This window comes from Eubalaena glacialis, chromosome 7 (genome assembly GCF_028564815.1).
Source record: "Eubalaena glacialis isolate mEubGla1 chromosome 7, mEubGla1.1.hap2.+ XY, whole genome shotgun sequence".
NCBI classification, from domain to species: Eukaryota; Metazoa; Chordata; class Mammalia; order Artiodactyla; family Balaenidae; genus Eubalaena; species Eubalaena glacialis.
In genome coordinates, this window is record NC_083722.1 from 101,855,529 (window position 1) to 101,882,578 (window position 27,050).

Below are 27,050 nucleotides of genomic sequence, written 5' to 3' on the forward strand. Positions count from 1 at the left end.
TGGGCCCGGGGCCACGTCCCTGTCCGCCGGCCGTCCGCTCCCGTGCCGCGCTCCCATTGGCTGGAAGTTCCCTCGTCCGGAGCCCGAGCGGTCCCTACTCGCCACGCCAACCCATCCGAATCCGCCCGCCCAGGGGGCGGGGCCCGGAGGGCGGGGCGGAAGGAGGGGCGGGGCCTCGCGGCAATGGAGACGTACGGGTGGCCTATGGCGTGGGAGGGAGTCCGCGGCCGCGCCCCGCGAGGCCGGGCAGGGGCCGGGCCAATCCGGGCGACCGGACGGGCGAACGTGGGGCCTGGCCGGCCGGGCCCGAGGTGCTGGGGGTGTGGGGACAATGGGCCAGTTCCTGGTGCGTCACGAGGGAGTTCCTTAAAGGGGAAGTGAGCGGAGCTACTGGGCAGACGTGGGGTGCGGTGGTCGGCGGGGAAGGCCCCCCGCGTTTGTAAATAATGCCCGCGGCGCCCGCGCGACCATGCAATGGCGAGCGCTCGTCCTGGGGCTGGTGCTCCTCCGGCTTGGCCTCCACGGAGTGCTGTGGCTCGTCTTCGGGCTGGGGCCCAGCATGGGCTTCTACCAGCGCTTCCCGCTCAGCTTCGGCTTCCAGCGCCTGAGGGGCCCCGACGGCCCCGCGTCTCCCGCCTCGGGGCCCGCGGGCCGGCCCGGGACGCCCGGGGGGCCGTCGGGGCCATCGTGGCTGCAGCCGCAGGTCCCTGGGGCGGCGGCGGGGCGGCGGCGGGCTCCGCGGCGGCCCGGGCCGGACGTCTGTGGCCCGGGCCACTGGGGCTACGTGCTGGGCGGCCGGGGCCGCGGCCGGGACGAGTATGAGAAGCGCTACAGCGGCGCCTTCCCGCCGCAGCTGCGCGCCCAGATGCGCGACCTGGCGCGGGGCATGTTTGTGTTCGGCTACGACAACTACATGGCGCACGCCTTCCCCGAGGACGAGCTCAACCCCATCCACTGCCGCGGCCGAGGACCCGACCGCGGGGACCCGTGAGTAGCCTGCGCCGGCCCGACGCCCAGGATCGCGCGCTGCACGCGCTTCCTTCCGTTCTCCTGGTGGGTGCAGCCTTCCGTCCTCCGGGTCCCCCCATTGGTGCCCGGGCGTTTAGGGTCTTGGGGGCAGCGCCCGCCCGTCCGGCGCCTCGGCTGACCCCCTTTGAGGTCGGCCTGGGCTGGGGGTTGCGTGGACGGCCCGGTGGCTGTCCTTCTCTTGCTTCTCCTGGAATCTCTGTTACTGGACAGCTGTCAGCGCAGTCTCTTTTACAGATGGGGAAACTGAGGCCCAGAGACCGGAAGGGACAGTGGCAGTACCGAGGGGTGGCTTGGGGAGCCTTAGACTTCCATCTCCAACCCTTTCTCCAGGTGAAGGTCAAATCAAAATGAAATCCCTTGTAAACGCAGCTTCGAAACGGCGCTTATCTCCCCCCTACCTAGCCAACTCCAACTTTACTGTATGAAAATATAAAAATTCAGGAGTTGATCCTGAGAAGGGACTTTTTAAAGCCATCCAGTGAGTTTGAGGCAGAGCAGGGCTACAGCCTTTCTCCTTTATCACAGGGCCTGCTCCCTAGGCTGAGGACGGTTAGGTGGAAGGGAGAGAGAGAGGCTGGGTGGCCCAGATTTGGGGTCCTGATGCTCAAGATGACATTCCTTGCTCTGTAGGGTCTGTCCCATAAATTCCCCCACCCTGGTGGCAGGGCTGTCAGGGAAGATCTGCCAGTCTTCCCCTTCCATCAGCCGTGTTTGCAGAGGCTGAGCTTCAAGGGTTACTGCTGTTGACATCAGAGTCCAAGAGGACAGCACACCCAGCTAAGGACCTCCTAGCTGGAGGGAACCGGTGTGCCTTGACACTGACCCTGTTAGGCTGGATATGACTGCCTTTCTCTCGGCCGCTCCCCTCAGTTGGCAGTGGAGGAGTCGGGCTGCTTGGTCCCTTTGGACATTTGAGGCCTGTGTTTTCCTTCACCTGATGAAAAGCAGCGGAGTCCAGTCCTTAGGTCCTAAAAAGGAAGCCCACACACTAAAGGGACTTAAAGAGTTTTAAACATGGTTGGATTATCTACAGATTCTTGTCTTAAATTGCATTTGGAGAACATGATTTTTAGTGAAGCCAGGGGGAACATCCCAGGTTAGCTTAAAAAGACTTGGCCTTTTTAAAGCTGTAGGAAACTGATGAGTTATATTTTTCATGTTTCACTGTATCAGGCTTTATACATAGAAATGTATTTTCTATCTCAATTTTTTTTTTTTTTGAGAAAAATTTTAAGTAAGTTTTTGCTTAACTAGTTTTCTTTGCTTGGGGATGACATCTGCTAATGAGTGGTTTGGTTTGACCAGTGACAGTCTGGATAAGTTGAGGTCAGGTTGCCTTGAGACAGATATGTTGCTTTTGGAAAGATGGAGTTAGAGATATTGAGGGGATGCCATGTGGGAAGGGTTGTGCCCTTTTAGTTGGTCAGCCTTGGTGTCTTTGAGGAAGTGAAAGAGCTCTGGGGTTATGGTAGCCTTGAGTAGACCCTCACACTGGCCGCTTGTAAAGAGTGGAAAGTTAATTTTTCTTATTCCTTTTCCTTTCACTTAACTCCTCTCAGACTTTAGTGTTTTCAGGAAAAGAGCAGGCCACATTTACATCCCTGAAATAAATAACTGGTAATAAAAAATCTTTCAGATATTTATTTTAAGCAAATGTATTCTAATGATTACTGTCAAGTGAATTCTAATGATTCACTTAAAAAAGAGAGTAACTTAGCCATTAGAATATTATGTAAAAAGTACAGAAACAAAATATGAGTGCTAAATGTGCCTGTCGTTTCTTTTTAGTCACATTTACTTGAGGCTTATCTTGCCTGTCTTGTTTGACTGGCGGTAGGGTGACGAGTATTGACATGAAGTAAATAAAACCGGAACACTTTTTTAAAAATAGCAAACGTTTCTGTCCAGCTACAGATCACTATGCAAACTCAGTTCCTCTCACATCCCCGATTTGGGTTGGAGGATCCAAATTCAAAAGTTTCATCAAGTAAGTCTGGATATTAAAATTTTGCAGTCTCATGAATAATAATGTTAGTTCAGACCTTGGGTGCTTGACCCTTCTTTGTTTTCTCCCCAACCGTATTGCTATTCAAACAAAAAAGCAAATCAGACCAAACCGATGCTGGCCCCCAAACCGACTCGTTCCTAGGCACCCCTAGTTTAAGATGGCCTCCTCTGCATTCCCCTTTCTTCCTAAAATCTTGGCTTCCTTCAGGGTCAGGCTCAAGTCTTTTTCCATGACGCCATTGAACTGTTTGAAGATGACTGTCCTTGATCTACTCAGTTCTCCTTTCGGTTCCTTTCCTTTGAGCTGCTTTTCCACGTTTTAATATCGTGTGAGACTTGAGTACTGTTGTGTGTTCACCTTCCTTTCCCTTTGTCTTGTCTCCCCAGATTGTCAATCCCTGGAACACAGGGACTGTTTCTTATAGTACCTCTGTGCCTACAGCACCAGGTAGATTTTTGAACAGCTGTTACAGGTTAAGTATATGTGGAATTTTTTTTTTCTTTTTTACACATGCGTTTAATTTTGAACATGCTATGTTAGCATTACGTTAGCTGCATCGCCAAAAATTTTCTGTGAAAGGCCATAGTTTTCTCCGTCTTCTCTGTTTGGGGGTAATAAGAACCTTAAAAATGCAGAGTGGGGTGAATGTCACGAACAGTCACACAGGGTAACTTAAGTGGAGAGCCATCGTGGTTCGGCAGCTGGTTATGTGGAAAGATGGACACTTTTGAACCCAGCCTTGTACCTGAAGTTTGAGTTCTTGGTCAGACTGGCCATAGATCAAGAAGATTTTCACAGGACAGACAGATCACAGTCTCGCCTGCACGGTGGGCTGGCCTCAATGGACGCCCAGTAATCTGGCGCTGTTAGGCCGACAGGCTTCTGTGGAGTCTCTTGTTTCCTTCCTCCCCTCCCCATTTTTCTTTTTTCTATTTTGGCACATTTTGAAAGAGTGTGTAGCAATGATCTGGTAGAAAAGAATTTGGAAGTGTTTTCATGAACGCCTTAGATCTTTGAGTGGATTTGTCTGAGTGGAGAGAAGGAACCACCAGTTACTACAAACACGTTTTTTCTTGTGCCAACTCTTATAATTGTTCTTTGTCGTGGCTGCTTGGGCATTCTTTTGAGAAGTGTTTTAAAACTGGGTCCGTTGTAGTTACAGCCTGAAAGGAAGAGCACAGTAAACCATGGGAAGGAGTGCAGTGCTCCAGATTAGTCATCCCTTCCAGGGCCGGTGCAGGTGGAAAGGGCGATACGCCACAGAGGAGGGTCCCTCAGGGGAAGCTGGTCACACGGGGTTCACCCAGCATCCAGCCTGGAGGCTAAGCGATGAGGGACCCGTTTTGTGATGAGGTGGGTTGTTGGAGCCAGCGCTTGGTTTCTGAGCAGCAGAGCAATGGAGGTAAATGTTTAAGCTCAGTAGAATGTTCTCGAGTGGGCAGCATTGAGCATCTCCCTGTCTCCTTTGGCCTTCCCCTCCAGCTTTTGACACTTCCTATATCCTCTCTGGCTGGCACTGCCCTTGAAGGGCTGAGCTTAAGGCACAGCTCTCGTCTTCAGAGGACCTTCTGCAATCATATTCGTGTATTCGGAAAGAATCGACAGCTAGAAGCAGCAGGTGCGGTTCTTCAGCCGTGCAGTGTGCTGGCTTCGCGGCTTGGGAGAGACGTGTGAGAGCCCTGGTTCCTAGATTGCCCCTTGTAGATAGCTTGTTTCAAAGAAAGGAGGTAAAATTTTGCCATACATGCTTTGTCCTACATTAAGTGACATAACCGGCATAAAACAAAGGCTCAGGTAAAATCAGATGTGAGGTGTTGGAGCCGTTTATGCCTGTTTCACATGGGGCCCACTTCGCCCCAGCTGAGGCGCATAGGAGGCCTCTCAGAGAGCAGGGCGAGCATTTGGAACACGGAGATGCTGCCCGCAGGGAAGTGAGACAGGACGCATTAGAGAGACCCACGGAGTAGGTAACGTGGTCTGGGGATTTGATGGAAGACGTCATAATAACGGTGAATCAGTTGCTGAAGATAAAACTAGGGTTTTTTCACTGTGGTTTTTCATAAACGTAATCTTGAAACAGTCATCCTCTTTCTCTCCTTACTTAACATCTTTTTCATCTTTTTCATTTCTCTCCTTACTTTCAAATCTTTTCAAGTTTCTGCAGTTGCTTTCTGGGTTTGTGGGAATGGGACAGGAATAATTGAACTCCCTAGAATTTGTCAAGCTGACTTTATGACTTGCACTATTTCTCCATCCCCACCTGTCCCAGATGTATTAGTATTATCCTTGTCATTTTTAGCGCTATAAAGAACTGTCAGTTACCCTCATTGCGGCCCTGAAGTTGGTGTCTTAAGATTGTTTCAGAGTGGGCGATCGGTGTTGCTTTTGGGGCAGGAGGCGTGTGGCAGAAGCATTGGTGCAGCTGCAGTTACGAGAAGCCCTGCCTTGGTTCATGGTAAAACAGCAGCTCCTTGCAATTGGTGGAGCTGGTGGGGATTCTTTGGGTGGTATGTTAGGGAAACAATGGTGTAAAGCAGTTAATTTATTCCCCCACCCCAAGGACGGATGAGTGATACTGAGCCTGTAACTGAGGTATTTATTTGCTGCTATGTGTGTGTAATCTGCGGCAGTGTCTGATTTCTGTATTAAAGTTTTATTTGCAGGTCATGTGACAGGGCCTCTCCTTTTTCATTCCTAATGATTTCGAAATCAGAGCTTTTTGAAGCTGGACAGAGAGGTCATTTGTGCTGTTAAAACTGTATCTTGGAGAGGGCAATGACTCCTGTTTCCCATTTCCTTACTTCCTGTTTTGTGTTCTTTCCACTATAGTATAAGCGTGTGTGTTTCTGCTATTCTGTGACACTATAGAGACTGTCCCTTGTGAGGGAGAAGGACCATTGCCATACTGACCCACCCACAGCAGTCCCTGAATAAATAAGTTTCCAGCAATTTTAGTTTCTGATGAGTGTTTAGTTTTACTGTCTTTTTTCTCTTTTAAAGTACCTTTGTTTAATTTTAATTTTCTTTCTTTTTCAGTTCAAATCTGAACATCAATGATGTCCTAGGGAATTATTCACTGACTCTTGTTGATGCGTTGGATACACTTGCAGTAAGTGTTCAGCTTTATTATTATTTTTAAAAATTAAGATATTTTGGAGTTAATTACCCTTACTTTCCCCCAGGGGTGAGAATTCCAGGAAACGTGATTCTCAACATGTATTCATAGCTCTGATAGCTGTTGTTTATTTTAATGAGATTAATGCTGAGAGCAAGAAAAACATTGAAGGTTAGATGAGGGGAAATATGATTCCCCTAAAAAAGCAGAGGAGAAAGTGTGATTGTTGGGCTTCCTGGTGGCGCAGTGGTTAAGAATCCGCCTGCCAATGCAGGAGACACGGTTTCAAGCCCTAGTCCGGGAAGATCCCACATGCCGTGGAGCACTAAGCCCGTGCGCCACAAGTACTGAGCCTGCTGCGCTCCAGAGCCCGTGAGCCGCAACTACTGAGCCCACGTGCCACAACTACTGAAGCCCGTGCTCCTAGAGCCCGTGCTCCACAAGAGAAGCCGCTGCAATGAGAAGCCCGCACGCCACAACTAGAGAAAGCCCGTGCGCAGCAACAAAGACCCAACGCAGCCAAAAATAAATAAATTAATAAATAAATAAATTTTAAAAAATGTTTTTTAAAAAAAAGAAAGTGTGATTGTTTTGGGGGAAACCTATTTTTCTGTGGGGTTCCTCCACTATTTTATTCCTTAAAGGAACCAGTATACAGTTACTGTAGTTAAGATTTCAGAAGTAAAAGACAGGATCTCAGGATTTCAAGATCTCCAGGGGACAAGATCCCCTGAAATGTGCCCCAGCTACTGGCTCCCCAAAATCAAGTCTGAGCCCTGGTTCCAGCCCCTGCGCAGAGACCCTCTGTATAAACACTCTTGTTTTATTTGCTTTCCGTGTTTTGTGGACACTACCCCCTCCAGACTTGGGCTGCCAGCTCAGGGGCAGCCTTTACGTGCTCAGCCCTTGGTTTCCCTCAAGGCAGCTGGAGACCTCTAGGCAGATGAGCCAAAGCACATGGAAGGCAGTCAGGCACCATGCATGGTTCTTATTACCAGGCGGCCGTGTGTGCTTGGCGTGCCTCACGACCCTTTGCTGTAGAATACAGCAAGGGACTATATCCCAGTGTAGCGCTGAAAAATTTCCTTAGTCAACATGATTCTACTACCTCTTTGCTCTCCTCCGTTGTCCGGCACACCTTTACCATAAGAGAATTTGTGCTGTAGTTGATTCCAAATCCTGCATTTTAACTTTCCTTAAACAGAGTTTGAAGCCGTCAGGAGTTAGAATTGCGTAACGCTAGCTAAGTTTGCATTACAACTGCCCCAGATCTTGCTAGTAGTGGAATTACCGGAACTTGGGAAGAGCTGGAGTGGTCCTTCTAAATTCCCCTAGGCTCATGGTCTAACAGAGAGTCCGGGGTTTCGTTCTGCCAGGCTGTAGTTGCACAGCAGTTTAGTTTCCCAGCCTCTCCTTCTGAAGTGATCGCTACTCCCTGTCAGTCATCCACCATCACTGATCAAAATGTGCCCGGACGGGTGTGTTCACCCTGATTAGAGTTAACTTGTTGAGGGGACCAGAGGCTGACTCAGGCTACAAGTGTCGCTTTAAAAAAAGTCCCAAGACTCATATATAGCTTATGAAAGCACACCTTTTCCCCCTGACCTCTCTCTTTTTGCCCCATTGTGTCTTTTTATCTGTCTGCCATGCTCTTGAAGTGCAGAGACCTTGTCTCTGTTACAGTCACTGCACTCTGTCCACACTGCATGGTGTCTGATACATGATAGGAGTGCAAATACGTGTTAAGAAAATGAATTTCTAGTAACCTGGCATTTCCCAACACAGATTCCAAGGGTGTTCTCCCTCAAAGAAGAATTCTGTTCCCAAATGAACTTGAGAAACTCTACCAGTCTGTCTCACCACTGGAGAGCCACAATGCACACCAGCAGTTTAAAGGCTCTGAGAAGTTCTGAGAAGTAAAGAAACCCAATCCAGCTTTTCTTGAGCCTGAGTGAATGATTTCAGAGCCTCGTTACTCTGTTCCATAGCTGTCTAAAATGGCAAATTACAATATATCATTGAAAGCTATTGGCTTCCTTTGCCATCCTCCACATGATCTGAGATCATATCAGCCCCTGCAGCTGCGAACAGATTTTGCTGCTGGTGAACATCTGTAGGGAAACAGACCCATCTCTGTGGTTTTCATTGTAGAACATCCGGTCTTTAAGGTGCACTTCAGGCTTATTTTTCAGGTGTTACTTCTGTTGACGTTTCCCTTTTCTTTTGCTGACATTTTAAACAAACTTTAACAGGTGTGCTTTGGAAACACTTGGACGATAGCAGTCCCTTGACTGTTAGATGCAACTTGCGGCATGATCGCATAATCTTTTAAAAAGAAGGAACCGAAAGCCAGAAAAGAAACGTCTGTACTTGCTCTGCATGTAACAGCAAAATAACAATGAGGGGGAGAAAAAGAAAAAAAGATGCACTAGATCAATAAACACTAGGAAATAAGACATACTTGAAATAAGTAGTGTCTGAATGAAATTGTTTTTTCTTGTTTTTTTTTTTTTTTGGTGTCTTTATGATGTCATTATAGTGCCAGGATTGTCATAAAATTTTGAACAGCATGAAAGCATTTCTATTCAGGTTATTTTATCAAATTTTATGTCCAATTTGCACTTCATATAAGAGAGAGAAGCTTGGAATGATACCATATCCACACACCCAAAATAGGAATCCTAATTCTAGAACATTTCTTACAAAGGACGTAGAGCTGGTTATTTGTATGTTTTGTTTGTTTTGAATGTCATTGGTCTTACGCTATGCTCCAAAAGATAATACCACTATTTCCCAAAGTGTTCAGACATCTGGGTAACAAGCAAGGAGTCAGTTTTCCAGATGTTTCGGTCTCCTGGGAGCTAAGCGCCCAAGCTGTTGCATTATTTGAGGAGCAGAGGGAAAGCCATGTTTTTCGTTTCTTCAGTTTTGGGATTTATTGTTACTCATTTCAGGAATTTCCGGAACTGTAATGCCTTGCGTGCTAAACAAGATCAGACAGAAGTTGAGGGAGAATGGGGCAGGACGATGAGGGCTGCTAATGATTTTATGAGGAGTTATTGACACAGTTTTGCCTTTTGGAGATAGGATGCTTGAGTTTGGTGGAAATGGGCTTGCCATCTGTCCCAGAATGTGTTCTAAGAGATAACTGTGCTCTTCTACCTTTTGTGTTTCTACTCCCACGAGTGGCAAAACCACACGTACAGACGTTCAGATGAAGTGGCCCCGCTCCTGCGATCATGCAGCCTCAGTGTCATTTCAGGCCGTTGTAATGGTTTGTGTTCCTCTTTTTAAAGATAATGGGAAATTCATCCGAGTTCCAGAAAGCAGTCAAGTTAGTGATCAACACAGTGTCATTTGACAAAGATTCCACCGTCCAAGTCTTTGAGGCCACGATAAGGTAAAATAGTACATCAAACGGATTGAAGGCTGCTTTTGGGTGTGTAAGGAGAAAACTCCTGGAGGGTCCACCAGCCCCGGGGTCTAGGTAGGGAGTCCGTGCAGACCTTGTGGGCACTGTGTCCCCTTTTCATCTGCTTTTGGATTGATCAAAACTGAAACAATTGCCATTTCAAAGTAATTATATTTGGGGCCAAATAGAAAGACACATTGTAACGCAGGTTTAAGATAGATGTCCCTTTAAAGGAGTTTTTCATTATTTCACTTTATGTCTAGTCTCATTTCCTTCACTGTGTCCTAGGAAGACCCCTATGTATTTCTGAAGGAATCAGAGTTTCTCCTGTCACCCACCACCTGCAGAAAACCACTGCTGACCATTTGGGTCTCCCTCCCTCTCCCTCCCTCTAATGTACTGGGCTCATGTTTTGTATCTTGCCTTTTTAGTTTGATAAGATTGGGACTGCTTTCCTATTCCATTTAAACTTTGAAAGTTGTATCACTGCATAACATTCCAGATGTAGCATTTATTTAAAATTAAAGTTATGAAAACATTTGTTCTGAAAAATGTCGCAATCTGCTTCAGCTCACTGGAGGGGGACCTGAGCTCGTGGCTGCTGAGGGACTGAGATCTAAGCTGGTGGCGCCTACCTCTCAGTCGGGTCATTCTCTCCTTCTCCTCCTCTTCCCCACCTTGCCTCTTGACCGGAAGTTGGAGAATTTGACGTTGCTTGGCAGCCAGAACTACAAAAGTTACTTAGTGTGTGTTGTCTTGCTCTTTTCTGTTTCTTATTTGGCTAAGTTTTTTCTCCACGTGAGAGAAGCCAAGAGTAGTTTATTAATACTAAAAGGTGATATTTATTCTGGGAATGATTAGGACACTCCCTTCTGATGAGATGATGAAAATGACTAAACATTGTTACTACTTTAAGTGGGATTATTCTCAGTAGCCTCAGAAGAATGGTTCGCTTTCTCCCTTTCGATAATGCTGTTAGCTAACAATTGATCGTTTACTGTCAGGGCTGGAAAGAACTTCAGGGGGTCATTAAGTCCAGTCCCTCTGATTTCAGGCAGTGCTAAGTCCATAGGGAATTCAAGCCTGCTTCTGTCATTCTGAGCTGGATTGTACACATTTACAAGCAACGTGATTTTATTCTCCTTTTGTTCTTCCTGTCATTAGGGTCCTGGGAAGCCTTCTTTCTGCCCACAGAATAATAACTGACTCCAAGCAGCCCTTTGGTGACATGACGATTAAGGATTATGATAATGAGTTGTTGCATATGGCTCACGACCTGGCCGTGCGGCTCCTCCCTGCCTTTGAAAACACCAAGACAGGGATCCCCTACCCTCGGGTAGGTAGATGGCGTCAACAGCACACCACCTTCCCGGATTAAAACTCTTTGTTGATGAATTTATTTGCGGGAAGGAGTGGGGCTGATGCGGAAGAGGAAAGCCATGTCTTTGAGAGAATTTGGCCCTAAATATGATAGAAATGGTTTTTAATTCATTCAGCATTTACTGAACACCTGTTGTGTGCTGGGCATACAGTGACATATTTGACTTAATCCCTCCCCTTAAGGAAGTTATGTTCCTGTGCTCAGTATTCTTTTTTTTTAAATAAATTTATTTATTTATTTATTTCTTTTTGGCTGTGTTGGGTCTTCGTTGCTGCACGCGGGCTTTCTCTAGTTGCGGCAAGCGGGGCTACTCTTCATCGCGGTGCGCGGGCTTCTCATTGTCGTGGCTTCTCTTGTTGCGGAACACGGGCTCTAGGTGCACGGGCTCAGTAGTTGTGGCTTGCGGGCTCTAGACCGCAGGCTCAGTAGTTGTGGCGCACGGGCTTAGTTGCTCCGCGGCATGTGGGATCTTCCCAGACCAGGACTCGAACCCATGTCCCCTGCATTGGCAGGCGGATTCTTAACCACTGCGCCACCAGGGAAGCCCTGGGCTCAGTATTCTTAACCCTTTTTGCAGGTGGGATTTATATCCCCTGCTGCAAAACAGTGGGGGCAATTTGTCTTCATTTCTGACTTGGGTCCGTTTCCCCACATGTACGGTGTAGGAGCTCAGCGCATGTTCTTTTGAACACTTCATGTGGATCTTTCAAATAAAGCCTGTAGAGACCAGTAAGTTAGCTGCTGATTTAAATGCAAGGTCTGGAATGAGATTCTGTCTTTGTGGCATCTGATTTACCTCTGAGAATTGAGTCAGCCTTTGGGTCACCAACCAGTGGAGAATTGCCAGACCTCAGTGATGAAACAGGCTGTCACTTTCTCGCTGGGTTCCTTTCTCTCTCAGTCCAAGATTTGTTAATGTTTGCTGAGCAGGACTGAGTTCATAGAAGCTCACTTAAAATTTCTACGTGATTCCGCAGCTGGCCTTTGTCCCCAATGCCAAAGCCTGGTGCTGCGTAACCATGAAGAGAACCTGCTGGAAAGAGGCGGATTAGTGAATAGCGTTATAATGATTCCCCCAAGACTTGCTCTTATTAATAACACAGGGCTCTGGTGTTCGTACTGTCTTGTTTGTGTCTTACACTTACTCCCATTTTCCTTTTGGATGTAAAGTGGGAGGCGGCGGGCTGACTCCCCGTGTGGTGAGCTTGGTTCATTAGTGGAGTGTGGTCGCTGTGACCCGGTCTTCTAGCCCCGTGGGTTCCTTGACTTCTGCTACAAGCCCTTTGTCTCTTCCTGTCCCCAGGTGAACCTAAAGACAGGCGTTCCTCCTGACAGCAATAATGAGACGTGCACGGCCGGCGCTGGTTCCCTGCTGGTGGAATTTGGGATTCTGAGTCGACTGCTGGGGGATTCCACGTTTGAGTGGGTGGCCAGGCGAGCTGTGAAAGCCCTTTGGAACCTGCGGAGCAACGATACGGGGTTGTTAGGTGTGGGGCACCTGTGAGGCCCTTGGCACTGCGCACATTGCCCCCTTTCCTTTCCTCCTCTCGGGGGCCCTCCCTCCTTTCCACTCCTTCTTCCTTGTACTATTGAACCTGAAAATTGACAACTCAGAGGGAAGGGCCCTCCCTCAGTGTCTGCCACATCTGATTTCTCCGTGTGACTTTTCACTTAGAGGGAGGCTGGAAGGTTGATGGGACAGAATAATGCTCTTCCTATTTGAGGGCTCCCTTCTGATCTGAATCCCTTGGCATATTCCACTTGAAAGTAATTGTTAAATGCTATAAAAAGAACTGCCTCGGAGGCAGATTATATTGCTTCAGTATAAAGTTCCAAAGATAGGAATTTAGAGTTAACTGGTAGAGTGACTTTCTCCTTTTAAAAAATCTCGGCATGTGGTAGTAGGTTAAAAGCCCAGATTAAACCTGTATTAGATTTTATTTTTTTCCCTTGAGAATTTTGATCAAGATGTTATTAAAAAATTATTACGGAAAATTTCAGACATATCAAAGTAGGAAAAAGTATAATGAATAATGAACCCCTATGTACTCCTTATTTATCTTCAATGATTATCAGTATTTTACTAGCTCAAGATGTTATTTTAAAATAGGTTGTTTGCCTCTTGTAACTGTCTTATTTTGAGAAATATTTTCTTTTTGTCATCGGGAAGGAGCTGGATTGGTGGTCCTGGAGCCTAGAGTGTCATTGCAAAAGCGCTGCTTTTTTAGAAGTGATCTTCGATTACTCTTCCTTAAGTTCTTCAATTAATTTACAAATTTGTTGTATTTAACAATAACAGTAGAAACAAAATAGTCGCCCCGTCACCCCATTACCGGTGTCACCCCAAACTGTCAACTTTAAAATTTTCCATAGGCCCTTGCAGCCTGTCATGTGCAACTTTTATATACTTTCAAATTATAATATAGATATTTTTATTCTGCCTTTCATTTGGCAAATCATGCAGGTGGTTTCAAGTTATCTTGTTTTCACAGTTATTGTCTTTAAAATCTATATGACAGTCCATTAACTCTTCTGATGTTGGACATTTGGATTATTTTTGTTTTTCTTTTTTTTTTCCATTTTACAGGTAATGTAAATTATGTAATTCATCATTCTCTGATGAACAACACCCTTTAGGCTTTTGAAATGCATTGTCAATCTGGAAAAGCAACACGACAAACCTATTTTTCTTGTGCATTAAATGTTTTCCCCATTTTTGTGTCAGTGTTGAAACACTGTATGTTCAGGAAGCTTGGGCCACCCATGCTGCTGATAGGACCGATAAAGACGTGAGGGCCACACATTCATCCCTCCTCTTTCCTGTGAGGGACGAAGGTGCTGAGGAGCAGTGGGGCTGAAGTAGGAGGCCCCCCTGCCCCCCACCCGGGCCCTGACGAGCTTGCTTGTTTTCACAGGCAATGTTGTGAACATACAGACGGGCCATTGGGTCGGAAAGCAGAGTGGCTTGGGTGCCGGACTGGACTCCTTCTATGAATACCTCTTGAAATCTTACATTCTCTTTGGAGAAAAAGAAGACCTAGAAATGTTTAATGCTGCATATAAGAGTATTCAGAACTACTTAAGAAGAGGGTATGTCTCCTCACCATCTCTCTTACTGTCCCGTCAAGCAAATAGAATGTATTGTGAAATGTTCGTATTTTCCTCAACATAGATTCACAGGGTCTTTTGGTCTCTGCCCTCATTTTACTGCCTCCTAGTTGTTTGTTAGTCATTTGAGGGGGTGGTGAAGAGGTGTATTAGCTATTTACTGCTGCGTAACAAATTACCCTGAAACCTAGTGGCTTAAAACAGCAAACATTATCTCACCCATTTTCTGAGGGTCAGGAAGCCAGGAGCAGCTGGGCTGATCCAGGGGCTCTCACGAGGTCATCCACAAGCTATTGGTAGGGGCTGCAGCCTTGTCACGGCTCAGTCAGGGCTGGAGGGTCCCCTCCCAGGCTTCAGTTCTTCACGTGCTGTGGTTGGAGGTGTCAGTTCCTTGCCATATGGGCCTCTTTGTAGGCAGCTCATGGCAGCTGGCTTCCCCAGAATGAGTGATCTGAGAGAGATGGAAAGAGAGCCACCAGAATGGAAGCCATGTGCTTTCATGCCCTAATCTCAGAATGACAACCAGCACTTCTGCCGGACACTGTTGGTCACACAGACCAGGGCTGATGTAGTCTGTGAGGGTACTGCACAAGGGTGTGACAGCCAGGAGGCAGGGGTCACTGGGGGCCACCTGGAGACTGGCTGCCACAAGGAGTGACACATCCCTCTGTTTCGCTGGTTTTAATTGCACATAGAGCTGTAATGCGGCACAGTTGTTTTGGTTCTTTCACTTTCTAAAGAAGTTGGGATTGGTCTTTATACTTGATGAGAGAAAGGGCAGTTACCACCTTTTTTTCCCTCTGTGTTTGTTTAAAGCAGCTTTGTTTCCCGCTTGTCAGTTGTGCATTCAGGATGGCAGAAGAGAAGTGCCATTCGAAGCTGCAGCAGCTTCGACCCTGGTGCCGCCTCTGTCTTCCCTGGGTCTTCCCTTGTGTACATGTGTGTATTAAGTGGCCAGTGCAAGTGATAGCTACTGAGTTGCCTGCCCATTTCTACCCTAGCTGTTGTAGGATCATTCAAGTGATGTGTTTTAATAAGAGGCTGTTTGGCCAGAGTTCAGTCCTTTTCAATTTTTAAAGCACCTAAATTTACTAAATTAGTAGTAATCCCTGAGCTTCTTGCTCTGAGGTGTTCCTCCAGGCCCATGGTGTAGGATTTTATTAGAGAAGAGACTCTTTTTTTTGTGCAGAAATAACCAGACTTCCCCACTCAGGTCAAAACTGACCCATGCTATATACCAAATTACGTGGAAGTATTTCTCAAACCTGATTGTCAAAGTGCTTTCTGCAAAATGCAGTGAAATCCCAATGTGTTACCATGGCTGAGTTTAGAACTTTTATCCTTTGGTAAGTGTCATCTTATGCTAGAGTCTTGTATTGAGAGGTAGAGGCAGTCTGTCTCCAAAGGTTTAAAGAATGAGTTAGGAGAAAAGGTTAATATGTTGATTCCATTTAAGTGAAGCTGCCAGGGGCTGCTGGGAGAACAGAGCTGGAGCTGTTTCTCTTTCTTCCCCTTTGACCGCTCTGCTTGGCTCCTCAGTCGGGAAGCCTGTAACGAGGGAGAAGGGGACCCGCCCCTCTACGTCAACGTGAACATGTTCAGCGGGCAGCTGATGAACACGTGGATTGACTCTCTGCAGGCGTTCTTCCCAGGACTGCAGGTATTTCGCAATCCTGTTTGCTAAGAAAAAGCAGTCATTGGAAAGGGCTTTTCTTCCCCCTCTGTTTTCTTTTTATGGTACCAGAACATTCTCTGGCTCCTTCACATTTGGGAAGTGAATAGCACAGTATGTCCTCATCATTCTCTTTGGAAATTACTGCACACTAAATCAGTGCAAAGCCATGCCAGAAGAGTAACGGCGTGTGATTTTTGGATGGTTCATGTCTCAGTTGTCCGTTCTTCGTTCATGAGTACAGCTAGCCTCTTGTCCTACGCAGTTCTCAGGGCTTTGGCATTGATGGCCAGATGGGGGGTGGGGGGGTCTGTCTGGGATTCTCCTTTTGGGTTGGTTTTGTCTCCAGCCACATTTGTAGGTCAGATGACCAGTGGGGGGAGGGGGGAGCCCAGGGCCTGTGTCACGTCTTGCCACTCTGAGAGCAGTGACTTAGCCTGGTGACCTGCGCCTTCCCTGTAGGTTCTGATAGGAGACGTGGAAGACGCCATCTGCCTGCACGCCTTCTACTACGCCATATGGAAGCGCTACGGGGCCCTCCCCGAGAGGTACAACTGGCAGCTGCAGGCCCCCGACGTGCTCTTCTACCCGCTGAGACCCGAGCTGGTGGAGTCCACGTATCTCCTCTACCAGGTACTGGAGTTTGTTGAACAGTAGTTTGTGTTGAAATGCTGGGAAGACCTGTAGCAGTTGGTTCGTAGGGAACACTTGCTGACAGGTGGGGAATTGTGTTGTTTCACAGCGACCGTTAGAGTGACCGCCGGCCCAGAGCCTTGTTAGCGCTCAGTGTCTGTCCTGGTTGCACGGGACAGGGAAGACGTCTGTGGTCATGTACGCGTTTGCCCTACATTCTGCAAAGCTGAGTTGTATCTTTACTGCAGGGCTTGTTTCTCACATCCTTCAGTCAAGAGGAAGATTTGGTACTCTCTGTTTTCCAAATTTATTTGACCAAAGAACTCTTTCTTGTTGGGGGATGCATTTCTGTCCTCATGTACTGTGGAACCCTGGTCTGTGTAAAGTATTCAGACAGAAAAATTATTTTTCTTAGTTGGAAAGGGAATCATCTGGGATTATCGGAGTGCCTACTTTTGTTTAATCCTTCATAAAAACATACAGTGTTCCTCTTTTGTGAAATTACTTGAATGCCAGAGGAAATGTCACTTTAACTGTGAAGAGTCTTCTCCCCGATGGTTTAAGGCCGATATTTATACCTCTGTGTGTGCCATACATACATACACATCGAGAGCTGTCAGCCATTCGCAAGTTCAGCAGCACGAGCTACTCACTTTCCAAGAAGCTGGCCCTCCGTGCGTTCGGCAGACGCGTGTAGTGGGCAAGCCCTCGCAAGGAGATCTGATGAGCTCTGGTAGTAGGATTAGTAGTTTAGATTTATTCCGTAATTTTTTTTAGCACCGAATTCTTGCCATTTGCTTCTGAAAAAGGGAGAAATCCTGTGCAACTGTTAACTGACCTCAGGTGTAGAGAGACCTTGTGAGTTGTATGTAAGCTCTCAGGGGTGGGGAGGTAGCCTCTGATTTTGCCTCCCAGATCCCAGGGTAGAGTCTGGCCACTCACGCTCCGAGGGTGACAGACTCGAGTGCTGGCTGAGTTCTCCTCTTAAGCTTAGGTCTGTTGCCTTTGGGTTTGTGCCTCTTTGTTTCCGTCACTGCTTCTTTCTTCTTGCAGCTTCTTCCTCATATTGACTATTTTCTTAGAATCCAGAGAGATCTTTGGCTTTATAGCCTTGCCTTCTGAAGCTGCGCCCTGTGCTCTCTTAATCCAGAGACAGCTGACCCTGTGGTCGTTTGCTTTTGCTGCTGCGCGGTTGGCACTGGGCACGAATTATAGGTGATCCCCAACTTTCAAACTAGTTTTGGGATAAAAGTCTCATCTTCCCAGAGAATTTTTTTTTTCCCCTAACAAAACCATCTATGAGCATGTGACAGAAGAGGAAGCAAGCCAGGGGCTGAGTTCCTAGGGTGATTAGAGAGCACAGCATGTGGAGGCCTCTTTAGATGCTTTGAGAGTCTTCTTGTCCCCTGGCCCTTCTCACGGTGCTGTGGGTGGAATGGGGGCAAAGTCCTGTTTCCCTGTGCTTGCAGCTTAAGCTTCTAGCGAGTTCCGAGGCAACACAGAAACTGGATTTGTTCTCAGATATGGGACTGTCAGTGAGGCGTTGTTTCATTTCTCATCATCATGGGGATCAGGAGAGCCAAAGGCAGGGAGTTGATCTGCCCTGGGGCAGATCTTCTCGCCCCCCCTCCATTCAAGTTAAGCAGGTTGGAGGTGCGCTTTGATGTGAACTGACAGAACACCTTAACCCTGTAACATTCACGACCCTTCAGGATAAAGTGAACTGGCCCGTGCCTTCCTTGGGACAGTGATTCATCTCCGCGGGACCGTCCTGCAGTCACCGCCATGTGTGTTGACGGCGTGTCTTCCAGGCCCCCGCTGGATCACATTCTCTCGTGTTCTCTCTAGGCAACCAGGAATCCCTTCTACCTCCATGTCGGAATGGACATTCTTCAGAGTCTGGAAAAGTACACAAAAGTCAAGTTAGTTTTCTAAGTTCCTTCCTCTTTCTGTTGGCCACTTCTGATTTCTTTTGAGTTGTGCTGAGGTGATATTATTCTATTTTGCATGTTACTTTTTAGAACAGGTCATTAATGTTAAGTTTGTAGGGAAATTGCTTACTTCTTGTGTAGTAGAACCTGCCCATTATAGTGGGAATTAAAAGTTTTTTTTCACCTTTATTCCTGTAGGGTTCCAGCAGACTATATGAGCTCTTTTTAAGTAACTTATTTCCCCTGTTATACAAATAATATATATACTAAAAAGTTTAGGGAATATAGAAAATACAGAGGTAGAATATTGTCACTGTAATCTCCATGTGCAGAGATAACTACCATCAGCATTTAAGTGTATAGTTTTATACTCTTTTATATATTTATATATAAATATATGATGTGTGTATATATGTATATGTATAAAAACTCTATTTCAGTTTTGCAATGTGCTTTTTTTACCGAGCTATAATATCATGAGTATTTTCTTACAAAATACTGTCTTAGACTATCAAATGGTTAGTCAGTCTATACAAGTATTGGGACACGAAATTTAAATCAGTCCTTTTGAATTTGTTGCCAGTCATTTTCTTGGTGTCCTGTTATGCTTTTGGCAAATACTCTTCTCCGCCCCCATCCCCCTTCCGCTACCATTAACCTGATGATTCGGCAGCCAGACCACTTTTTAATGGAGTTTGCAGACAATCTAGGCTGAAAAAGGACAGCCCTTAAACCTACCCTAATTTGTTTCTCACGTGGTGTTTGACCCCTTGGTTGTTCTGTTAATAGGCTACTCCTGCCTCTTAGATTAATAAGCAGGTGGGCAGGAGCAGAGGTGGGGCTCACTGGATGATTGTTTCGTAGGTGTGGCTACGCTACGCTGCATCACGTCATCGACAAATCCAAAGAGGACCGGATGGAGAGCTTCTTCCTTAGCGAGACCTGTAAATACTTGTATCTGGTATGTGTGTTGTAAGATTAACCCAGGAAGTGCTCCATCCTGCTGACAGCAAGCACTCCTCTGCCTTCCATCTAACATACGCCGCCAGGAGCTGCTCCAGGCTGGACGTTTCGCTGGCCCGGGGGCACGGCACTGTTGGAGCAGAGGCACGTCGCTGTCTGCTCCGTGGTTCCTGACCTCGTAGAGGAGGCACTGCCGAGTGCACACACAGACACACTTCGGGTTGCACGTTGTGTGAAGCACAGGTGACGGTTCCTGGGGGACCCTCGTTAGCGTGGAGGTCACGAGGCTTCCCTGAGGAAGACCGCAGAGCCTCAGCTCTTACTTCCCCTAACCTGGGCGCTCTCGGTGAGACCCATAGCCCGGCCGGCTCTCTGTCCATACACACATCCTCGCGTGTTTAGGGAGAGACTGAATTTTTGGACCTGGAAGGAGCCTTCGGGATCTAGTCGGTGTTCACTCTTCCCCTCAGGGGAACTGCCAGAGGTCAGGCGACTGGCCGGGCTTCTCGGGCTGACGACGTGGCAGAGCCGAGGCTTGAGCCCTGGGCCCCATTCCTCGTCCGGTGCTCTTTCCACTTGGCTGCTTGGCCACGGGCGCGCACGGCATCTGTGTCGTGCACCTGGCCGCTCTCCTCCCCTCTGTCACCGGCTCGTACGGCTACACGCAAAAGAATACTTTCTCAGGGCTCAGAGGGTCGGGATTTCCTGGTGGGGAAACAGCGTGGAGAATTTAGGCCGAGATCCAAAGATATCCATCAGTAGTGATAGGTTTGTTTTATCTAGTTCAGTGGTGCCCGAGCCCCAGGCTCAGCTGGATTGGAGTCGCACTGTTAAGATAACAGCCATGTTGAATGGGAGTCTTCAGAAGCAGGCTCAGGAGCCTGTAGTGTTGTCAAGCGCCTCTACTGGTCCCGTACAAAGCCGGGTTTCGGAAGCCCCGGTCTGTTCCGCTCAGACGACGCTGTTGCTGGTGCTGCTGGCGTCACTTCTCGTGGCAGGCAGAGGAGGTGTGCCCGCCCGCTGGCCGCGTGGTCCCGCCACCGGGTCCTGTGGGCGCCGAGGTCTCCCACACCGCGCAGTGCGGCCGGTCGGGTCGGCTGCCGAGAGCCCGGCGCGCATCCCGCCCGGCAGCCGTGGGGCCCGGGGTGTTCACGGGGCCAGTTCTGGAGCGAATGAGTGGAGGAGACCCCCAGGGTGTTCCCGGGGAAAGAACTCAGGGTCAAGGCGGGTGGCGGAGGGGAAGGAACCGGGCCGACCCTGTTCTCCTCCTGGGAGCCGTGTGAACACAGAGCAGCTGTGCCGAGTGTTCTTCCTCGTTTGTAAAATACCCGAGGTGCCTGTGAGGTTTCCTCCGGCTCTAAGAGTTCTGCGTTCTTCCTCATGCATCGTTTACCGCACGCCTGGGTTAGAGGTTCTCTCTAGATGCCCCCGCTGCGCCCTCCTCCACCCCCCACGCCCGCTGCTGACGGAAGGACTGCCTGGGGTGGCCTGTGCCCTCAGAGCCCACGCAGGAGTGCGCCACGCGGTGGCACGTGTGTCAGGCCCTGGGGACCTGGTGAAAGATAAACCACAGACCTCCTTCTCTCCAGGCTTTTCTAGTTTCGGGCCTACGTGTGTGTGAGCTGGGGGTAGTTCCAGGATTCCAGCGCCGGAACTCTCCGGAGAGCGTGGGGGCATCATCTAGGGCTTTTACAAATTAGTGGCGCTTGGGTCTTAGCCTGGGCTTTCTAATCTCTAGGTCTGGGCGGAATCGGGGAAGTCCAGGCGTCTGAGTTTCAACACAACTGGGGATTCCGCCCCGCAGCCTGAGTTGGCCTGAGAGCCAAGCAGGTTCTTGTCCCTAAGTAGTCTGAACTCAGCCACCCTATGAGTTGGTTCCAAACCTGCTACAATTGTATCTGTTTTCTTTTCTTTTTTCTACTAGCTCTTTGATGAGGAGAATCCAGTACACAAATCTGGAACCAGATACATGTTTACAACTGAGGGACACATTATATCTGTGGATGAACATCTTCGGGAGTCACCCTGGAAGGAGTTCTTTTCTGAAGAGGGAGGGCAGGACCAAGTGGGAAAGTCCGGGCACAGGCCTAGACCTCATGAGCTAAAAGTCATCAACTCCAGCTCCAATGTAAGTTGCTTTCTCCAGGGGTGGTTTGCAATTGGAGGAAGAGAAAACACTACTCATCACGTTATCATCCAGAGTTCCTGACAGAATATTCATGGCACACTCGGGTTGGGTAATTTGAGAAGAGTTTCAGAAAGAGGCCATTTCTGTAGCTATAGATAAGGCCCTGAAATTTATATTAGGCCATGAAGTGTAGATTAAGCGAACAAAGTGTGATTGAGAGGAAAGGAAAAAACAGTTAGAAGGAGAGATAATAATCATAGCCAACATTTGTTTATAGAGCTTACCACATGCAAAGCACTGTGCTAAATGCTTAAGTATGTTAACTTCTCATAGCAGCCCTGTGAGGGGTAGGTATTGTAATATCCCTACTTCACAGACAGAAAAAGGGAGGTACAGAGAGGGTCAGGTCACACGGTGGAGCCGCATGGTGGAGCCCAGATTTGTACTGAAGGAGACACTCGTCTGATAGACCCGATTCCGTTGTGCCGGGCACCGGGGATGCAGGCCGATCAGAGGGGTCCTGGTGCTGGATGGGCCCAGGGCCCAGTGTAGAGACCGGTTCCCCCCAGGTGCTTGTCAGTAGGAGGCTGTGTGAAGTGCTGTTGAAACACCCAAGAGGGAGGAATTATTCTGCCAGGAAAACAAGGAGGGCTTCACTCAGGAGGTTGCCTCTCAGTAGCTCCTGGAATGATGAGGGGGAGCTTCCCAGGAGGGACGTTCTGGCAGAAGGCACAGCACCTACAAAAAACACGAGTGGGGGGCATTGGGACCAACTGGGGAACCTGTCAGTCTGGATCTTGCAAAGATGAGGAGCAGGGCGTGTGAGTTCAAGTACAGAGCAGCGAGAAAATGTTTCTTTGAGGAAGAGCATGAATATATGTGGAAACTTTCCAGACAGCATGTTTGGTTCTCAAACTTAAATCCCCTTTGAGAGAAAGAAAAGAAAAAAAAAAGCCTTTAATTTAAAAAAATAAGTAAGTAAATAACACTCTTAAGCATTTAGGTTTTAGCTGTGGATGAGAAGAGCAATAGACTCAGAAAAACAACAGTATTTTCAAGTAGCTAAAACACTTTTTGCGATTCTGGGTGGATTAAGGACCCAAGGCATGCAGGCTTTAGTCCCGGCCCCTCTTCACGTGGGTGCATGTCTTTTAGCCTCTCTGGGTTTCCATCTCTTCACCTGTGAAGTGAGGAAATTAAATTACATCAGTGGTCCTCAACTGGAGGTGACTTTGCTCCTCAAGGGACATTGGGCAATGTCTGGAGACAATCTTGGTTGTCACAGCTGGGGCTTAGGGGCGGGGGGCGTATAGCGGGAGAGCCCAGGGTTGCTGTTGACCATCCTGCAGTGCACGGGACAGGCCCCAAGTGTGGACAGTGCCAGGATGAGAAACCCCAGGGGAGGTCATCCAGTCACATCTGAGGAATTAACACATGGCGTCGTAACTCAGAATTCAAATTGTCCCTCATTTATTTTCTTTCTAGTGCAATCGTGTTCCTGACGAGAGGCGATATTCCCTGCCCTTAAAGAGCGTCTACATGCGACAGATTGACCAGATGGTTGGCTTGATTTGATCTGCTCTCCCCTGTGTGGCCTCATCTGAAACTGGACCTCAAACAGCTGAACCCAGGCCAGGCCGAGACCCAGTCCGAAGTGGAGGAGGATAGGAGTCTGGCTGTCCACGATGGTGTCGGAATCTCTGTGCAGCTCCCCAGCCACATCTGGTAGATTCGTGGATACTTTAGCGTTTCTCTTCTGTTCATAAAATGCCCTGTTTGTCTTACGGATATACTTTGAAGTGAGAAGGTACTTAGAAGTTGGCTTCTTACGACGTGCTGATGTTACTGTGCACCGTGGATGGGCCTCTTTGGCTGGATCTTCAGACCTTCCTACTTCGGAATCCTTTGAGTCGTCTCTGCCGGCGCTTGCGTGACTGCAGCCTGGTGACCTCTCTGCCAGAGGATTGTGAATGAATTTCTGTGCAACAGGGCCTGCGGTTCCCCTGACATCCCTATGTACTGCATTTTGTCATCCTCTCTCTCTTATTGGATAATTGGGCTGTCTCCCAGGTCTCCACCCACGATTGTTGGTCACCTGGGGAAAAATCATCCAGTTATGCATTTGCGCCCCATGCAGTCGTCACAGTGTTACAGATTATTTGCTCACGAATTTATCCGAATTATAACAGGCAGTCTCTTAAGTTGTCACCTCACAGTTTAAGAGCTTAACAGGTAGATCTTTTGGATGGTGTTCTACATTTATTGTGAACTCACCTGAGGATCTCCCATAGTTTCAGAACCAGGTGCCTTTTAAGGGAGAGAAAAATACCTATGATCATCTGAGCTTTCATCTGTCTTATATTTACTAACCAAGGATTATCAGTTCCGACCATGTTTGGGTTGGAATTGTTTCATTTTTGTTTCCTGTGTCTAGTGCCAATCAGCTAAGTCAGGGAGAAAGAAGTGATCAGATGACTTTCTGGCATCCTTGAGCCGTTTCTCTGTGTAATGCAGGCTTTTGATGAGTGCCTTATACTCTTTAGGTTTGGGCCACTGGATGTCACAGCTGCTGCTATGATTTTAACAGCCTTGTTTTGTATTGCTACACGGTGTGACCACAGCGAAAGGGGCATGGGGTGGATATCAGGTAGGTTCTGGAAACTTCTTGGCCAGTCCTTGCCTTTCAACCTGATATTTTACGCAAGCATATATAAAGAGGAAGTTGTGCTAAAACGCCTCTTTTCTTTGTTGGTATTATTTCCTTAGTGAGCACGGAACTGTGTCTCTTTGAACTTGTGCAGAGGGCTCAGAGAAAGCAGAGGTGGGTTTGAACCCTGAGCTTTGGCTTCCCTGTAACGTCAGAGGTTGAAATGAACCTCAATAGAAAGGGTAGGAAGTCTCTTAAAAACCTCCAATTTCACCTGTCGTGTGGCTCACCTGTCACTGCTAGGATATTTCAAATGATTTTATTTTAGTCTTTTTAAAGCTAGAAAGGAATGCTGTGTAAGCCATTGCATTTTCAGTCAAAAGGGAAGAATTTTATTCTTCTTGAAAATTTAAGTGTTGCTGTTTTTAAAATAGATATCTAATTCAGTTCTTTGAGGTTTTTAGAAGAGGGGTTTTCAGTAATAAATGTCACCTCTGTCTTTTAAACATTTACTGCAAATGTTTTAAAGGAAAAAAAGAATCAAATGCTTCTATTTTACATTTTTTCTTCATTTCAGAAGCATTCTGTTTATCAACATTGTCTCATCTACTGAACAGAAAATTTTCTTTGAGAATACTATATATATTTAAAATATTTTCATTGCCTCAGTGAAACCAAAATATCCCCTTTTAAATACACACACATGCATGAGCACCCCTGCACCTTTTCTCCAGGTAAACCAAGGTGGGACTATAAATGAGCTGTTTGGGAGAAAGGGGCACCTCAGGGAAGAAAGTGGGCCCTTTGTGATCATGCTGTTACGTTATCGCACCCCAATGTGCCCCCTCCTCTGGGCTCAGGTATCCCATCTCCCTCCTGCTCTGGAACAGGGGCCTGGGCCTGAGTGCCACAGAGGCATCTCACGGCTACAGGCTGACCTGAGACATGTTTTGTATTAAGTCTCAGACCTTCTTGGCTTCCAGGCACTGGACTTGTACCAGTTGTGAGTCTGAGGGTGAGCGACCCATTCTCACCCTGGTTGCTGAGCTTCCAGACTGCCCAGTCTAAAGTTGGATGCCATGTAGTCAGTGACTAGATGCCAGAATGCCCGTCTCGTGGCTAGTTACAGAGAAGGTCCTTTGAGCCACGTTCAAAACTTGCTTTCTCTTTGAAGGTCAGAGTGTCAACAATTGTGATACATCCTTCAGGGTCTTTGCTGTTTCTTCTGTTCTGTGTCGTGAGAGATCAGGAAGGCGAGGGCTGAGGAGGGGAGTGTCAGGGAAATTCCCTTGTGATTTGCCCTAGGAGCACCCTGATTCCAAACATTCCATGCTTTGGAACAGCTGACAGCTTGCTCCATCCTTGCGTTCCTGTGTGTAGCTAGTGTCTAGACTCCGCTTTGGTTCACACAATGAAAGTGGTTTTGCTAAACCTTTGTGGGAAGCTACCTTATAGCTACCTTTGTGGGTGGAGTCTAAATCTCCCACCACAGAGTTCTCAACTGTTCCAGGGCAGGCTTCGCTGGCTGAGATGCTATGACTGAGGAACTCCATTTCCTGGAGGAGGAGGTGACGAAGGAAGTGTTTGCTAGCTCTCCGATTGTCCTGGCCTTGGTGGAAATCCAGCTTCCATGTTCAAATCTTCCCTTCAGAACTTTCAAATCTTCTGTCAGAACTCGCTCTGTGTGACTGCTCTGTGCGACTGAATCCCCAGGTTCTGAGGCTGTCCTGGATCATGGGGCGTGTGCACATCAGTTCAATAGTTTTCTGTGTGTTTATGCGCCAGGATGGTGTCTGTGCAGATGGAAATTAGCTCCCTGGCTGGGTACGTGCAGTCTGAGGGTCTCAGCTTGATTCCTCTCTCGCCTCCCTGCTGTGTCCTCCACTAAAGAAAAACATCAATCTCAGCTATTTTCTTAGCTCAGTTTACTGAATGATTACAAACTGTAATCCTTCACTTTGGATTTTGTAGACAAAATATCAGAAATTCTTTTTTTCTAGAGGTCTTTCTTTTTGCCGACTGCAAATTTAATGCTGGTGACCAGGTCGGGCCGGATGATTGCCCCAGCCCTAGAGTGGCTGAGCAGGGACTTTAGAAAAAAAAGTCTTGATCTTTCTTTCCTTTTCCATTCCCAGACATCCAGCTCCTTCCCTAGTGCCTGTTCCTGCAGGGCAGGGACTCTTGTGAAAGTGAGAAGGTGAGTCGGCTGGGCTGTGTGTCCCCAGGTTTTGCAGGGCTCAGGGGTGCGGTTCCCACTTGAATTTACATGTGAATCTGGCGAGAATGTTAAGTACCTGTGGACCTTCCTGATTTGTTACCCCCCTTCCCTCTTACTGAGAGGCAGAGAAATAATATTTTTAAAGGTATTTTGTTTTAGTTTTAAATAGCAAAACACAGGCTGCATTTTTATTTATTATGCACAAGAAAGATAAATATGTTTTTACACACATAAAAAAATCTGGAGTTGGAAACTCTGGGAAAACCTATTGAAATATACAAATGCTTCTCTCTGTAACGTGCAATATGCTTTGCAACTATAGATGATATTTTATGTTTAATCTGTAAATAAGAAATGTATTTAAATTAAAAGGGAGCTTTTTGTAAAAGGACCAAATGTTCTTTTATAAATGTACTAAGAAATATCTTGCTCTTTGAAATTTATTAGGATTTTTATGAGTAATTTTTATTAAAAGATTCTTTTTTTTTTGAGTTGTCATTTTGTTTCTCCTTTATATACTCACACATAAACATTATATAGAGGATAAACAGGGGAGCAGAGTCTATAAAACAGGATGAATAAAAACTTTATTTTGTTTTTTTTACAGCTAAGCCCTGAGTAATACCACTTCAGGCTTGTCTGTCATACCTTCATTTAACCGTCCTTCACGTATGGGTCAGAGCCGCTTTTAATGACCTTTGTCCCATCCCTACCCTCTTCACCTTAGCCTCCTTTCTCCCAGGCCTGACTCACTCTCAATTCTTGCTGCCATTTACCTGAGTCTCTCTAGAGCCTGGAAGCAATT

At 47.3% G+C, this 27,050-nt stretch overlaps 1 protein-coding gene across 3 annotated transcripts; it reads left to right on the forward strand.

Moving 5' to 3' along the window:
* Window positions 1-278: 278 nt before the first annotated feature.
* EDEM1 (ER degradation enhancing alpha-mannosidase like protein 1) lies at window positions 279-26,693 on the forward strand. Of its 3 annotated transcripts, XM_061197171.1 has the most exons (12): window positions 279-987; window positions 6,074-6,146; window positions 9,449-9,552; window positions 10,729-10,900; window positions 12,249-12,432; window positions 13,861-14,035; window positions 15,593-15,713; window positions 16,188-16,358; window positions 18,207-18,280; window positions 19,154-19,250; window positions 21,177-21,380; window positions 22,866-26,693. In XM_061197171.1, the coding sequence occupies exons 1-12, from the start codon at window positions 470-472 to the stop codon at window positions 22,953-22,955; spliced, it is 1,983 nt and encodes a 660-aa protein (XP_061053154.1). In that variant the 5' UTR covers window positions 279-469; the 3' UTR covers window positions 22,956-26,693. The 3 variants fall into 3 exon arrangements, with proteins under 3 accessions (XP_061053154.1, XP_061053155.1, XP_061053156.1); XM_061197172.1 differs by lacking the exons at window positions 18,207-18,280; window positions 19,154-19,250; XM_061197173.1 differs by lacking the exons at window positions 9,449-9,552; window positions 10,729-10,900.
* Window positions 26,694-27,050: the final 357 nt, after the last annotated feature.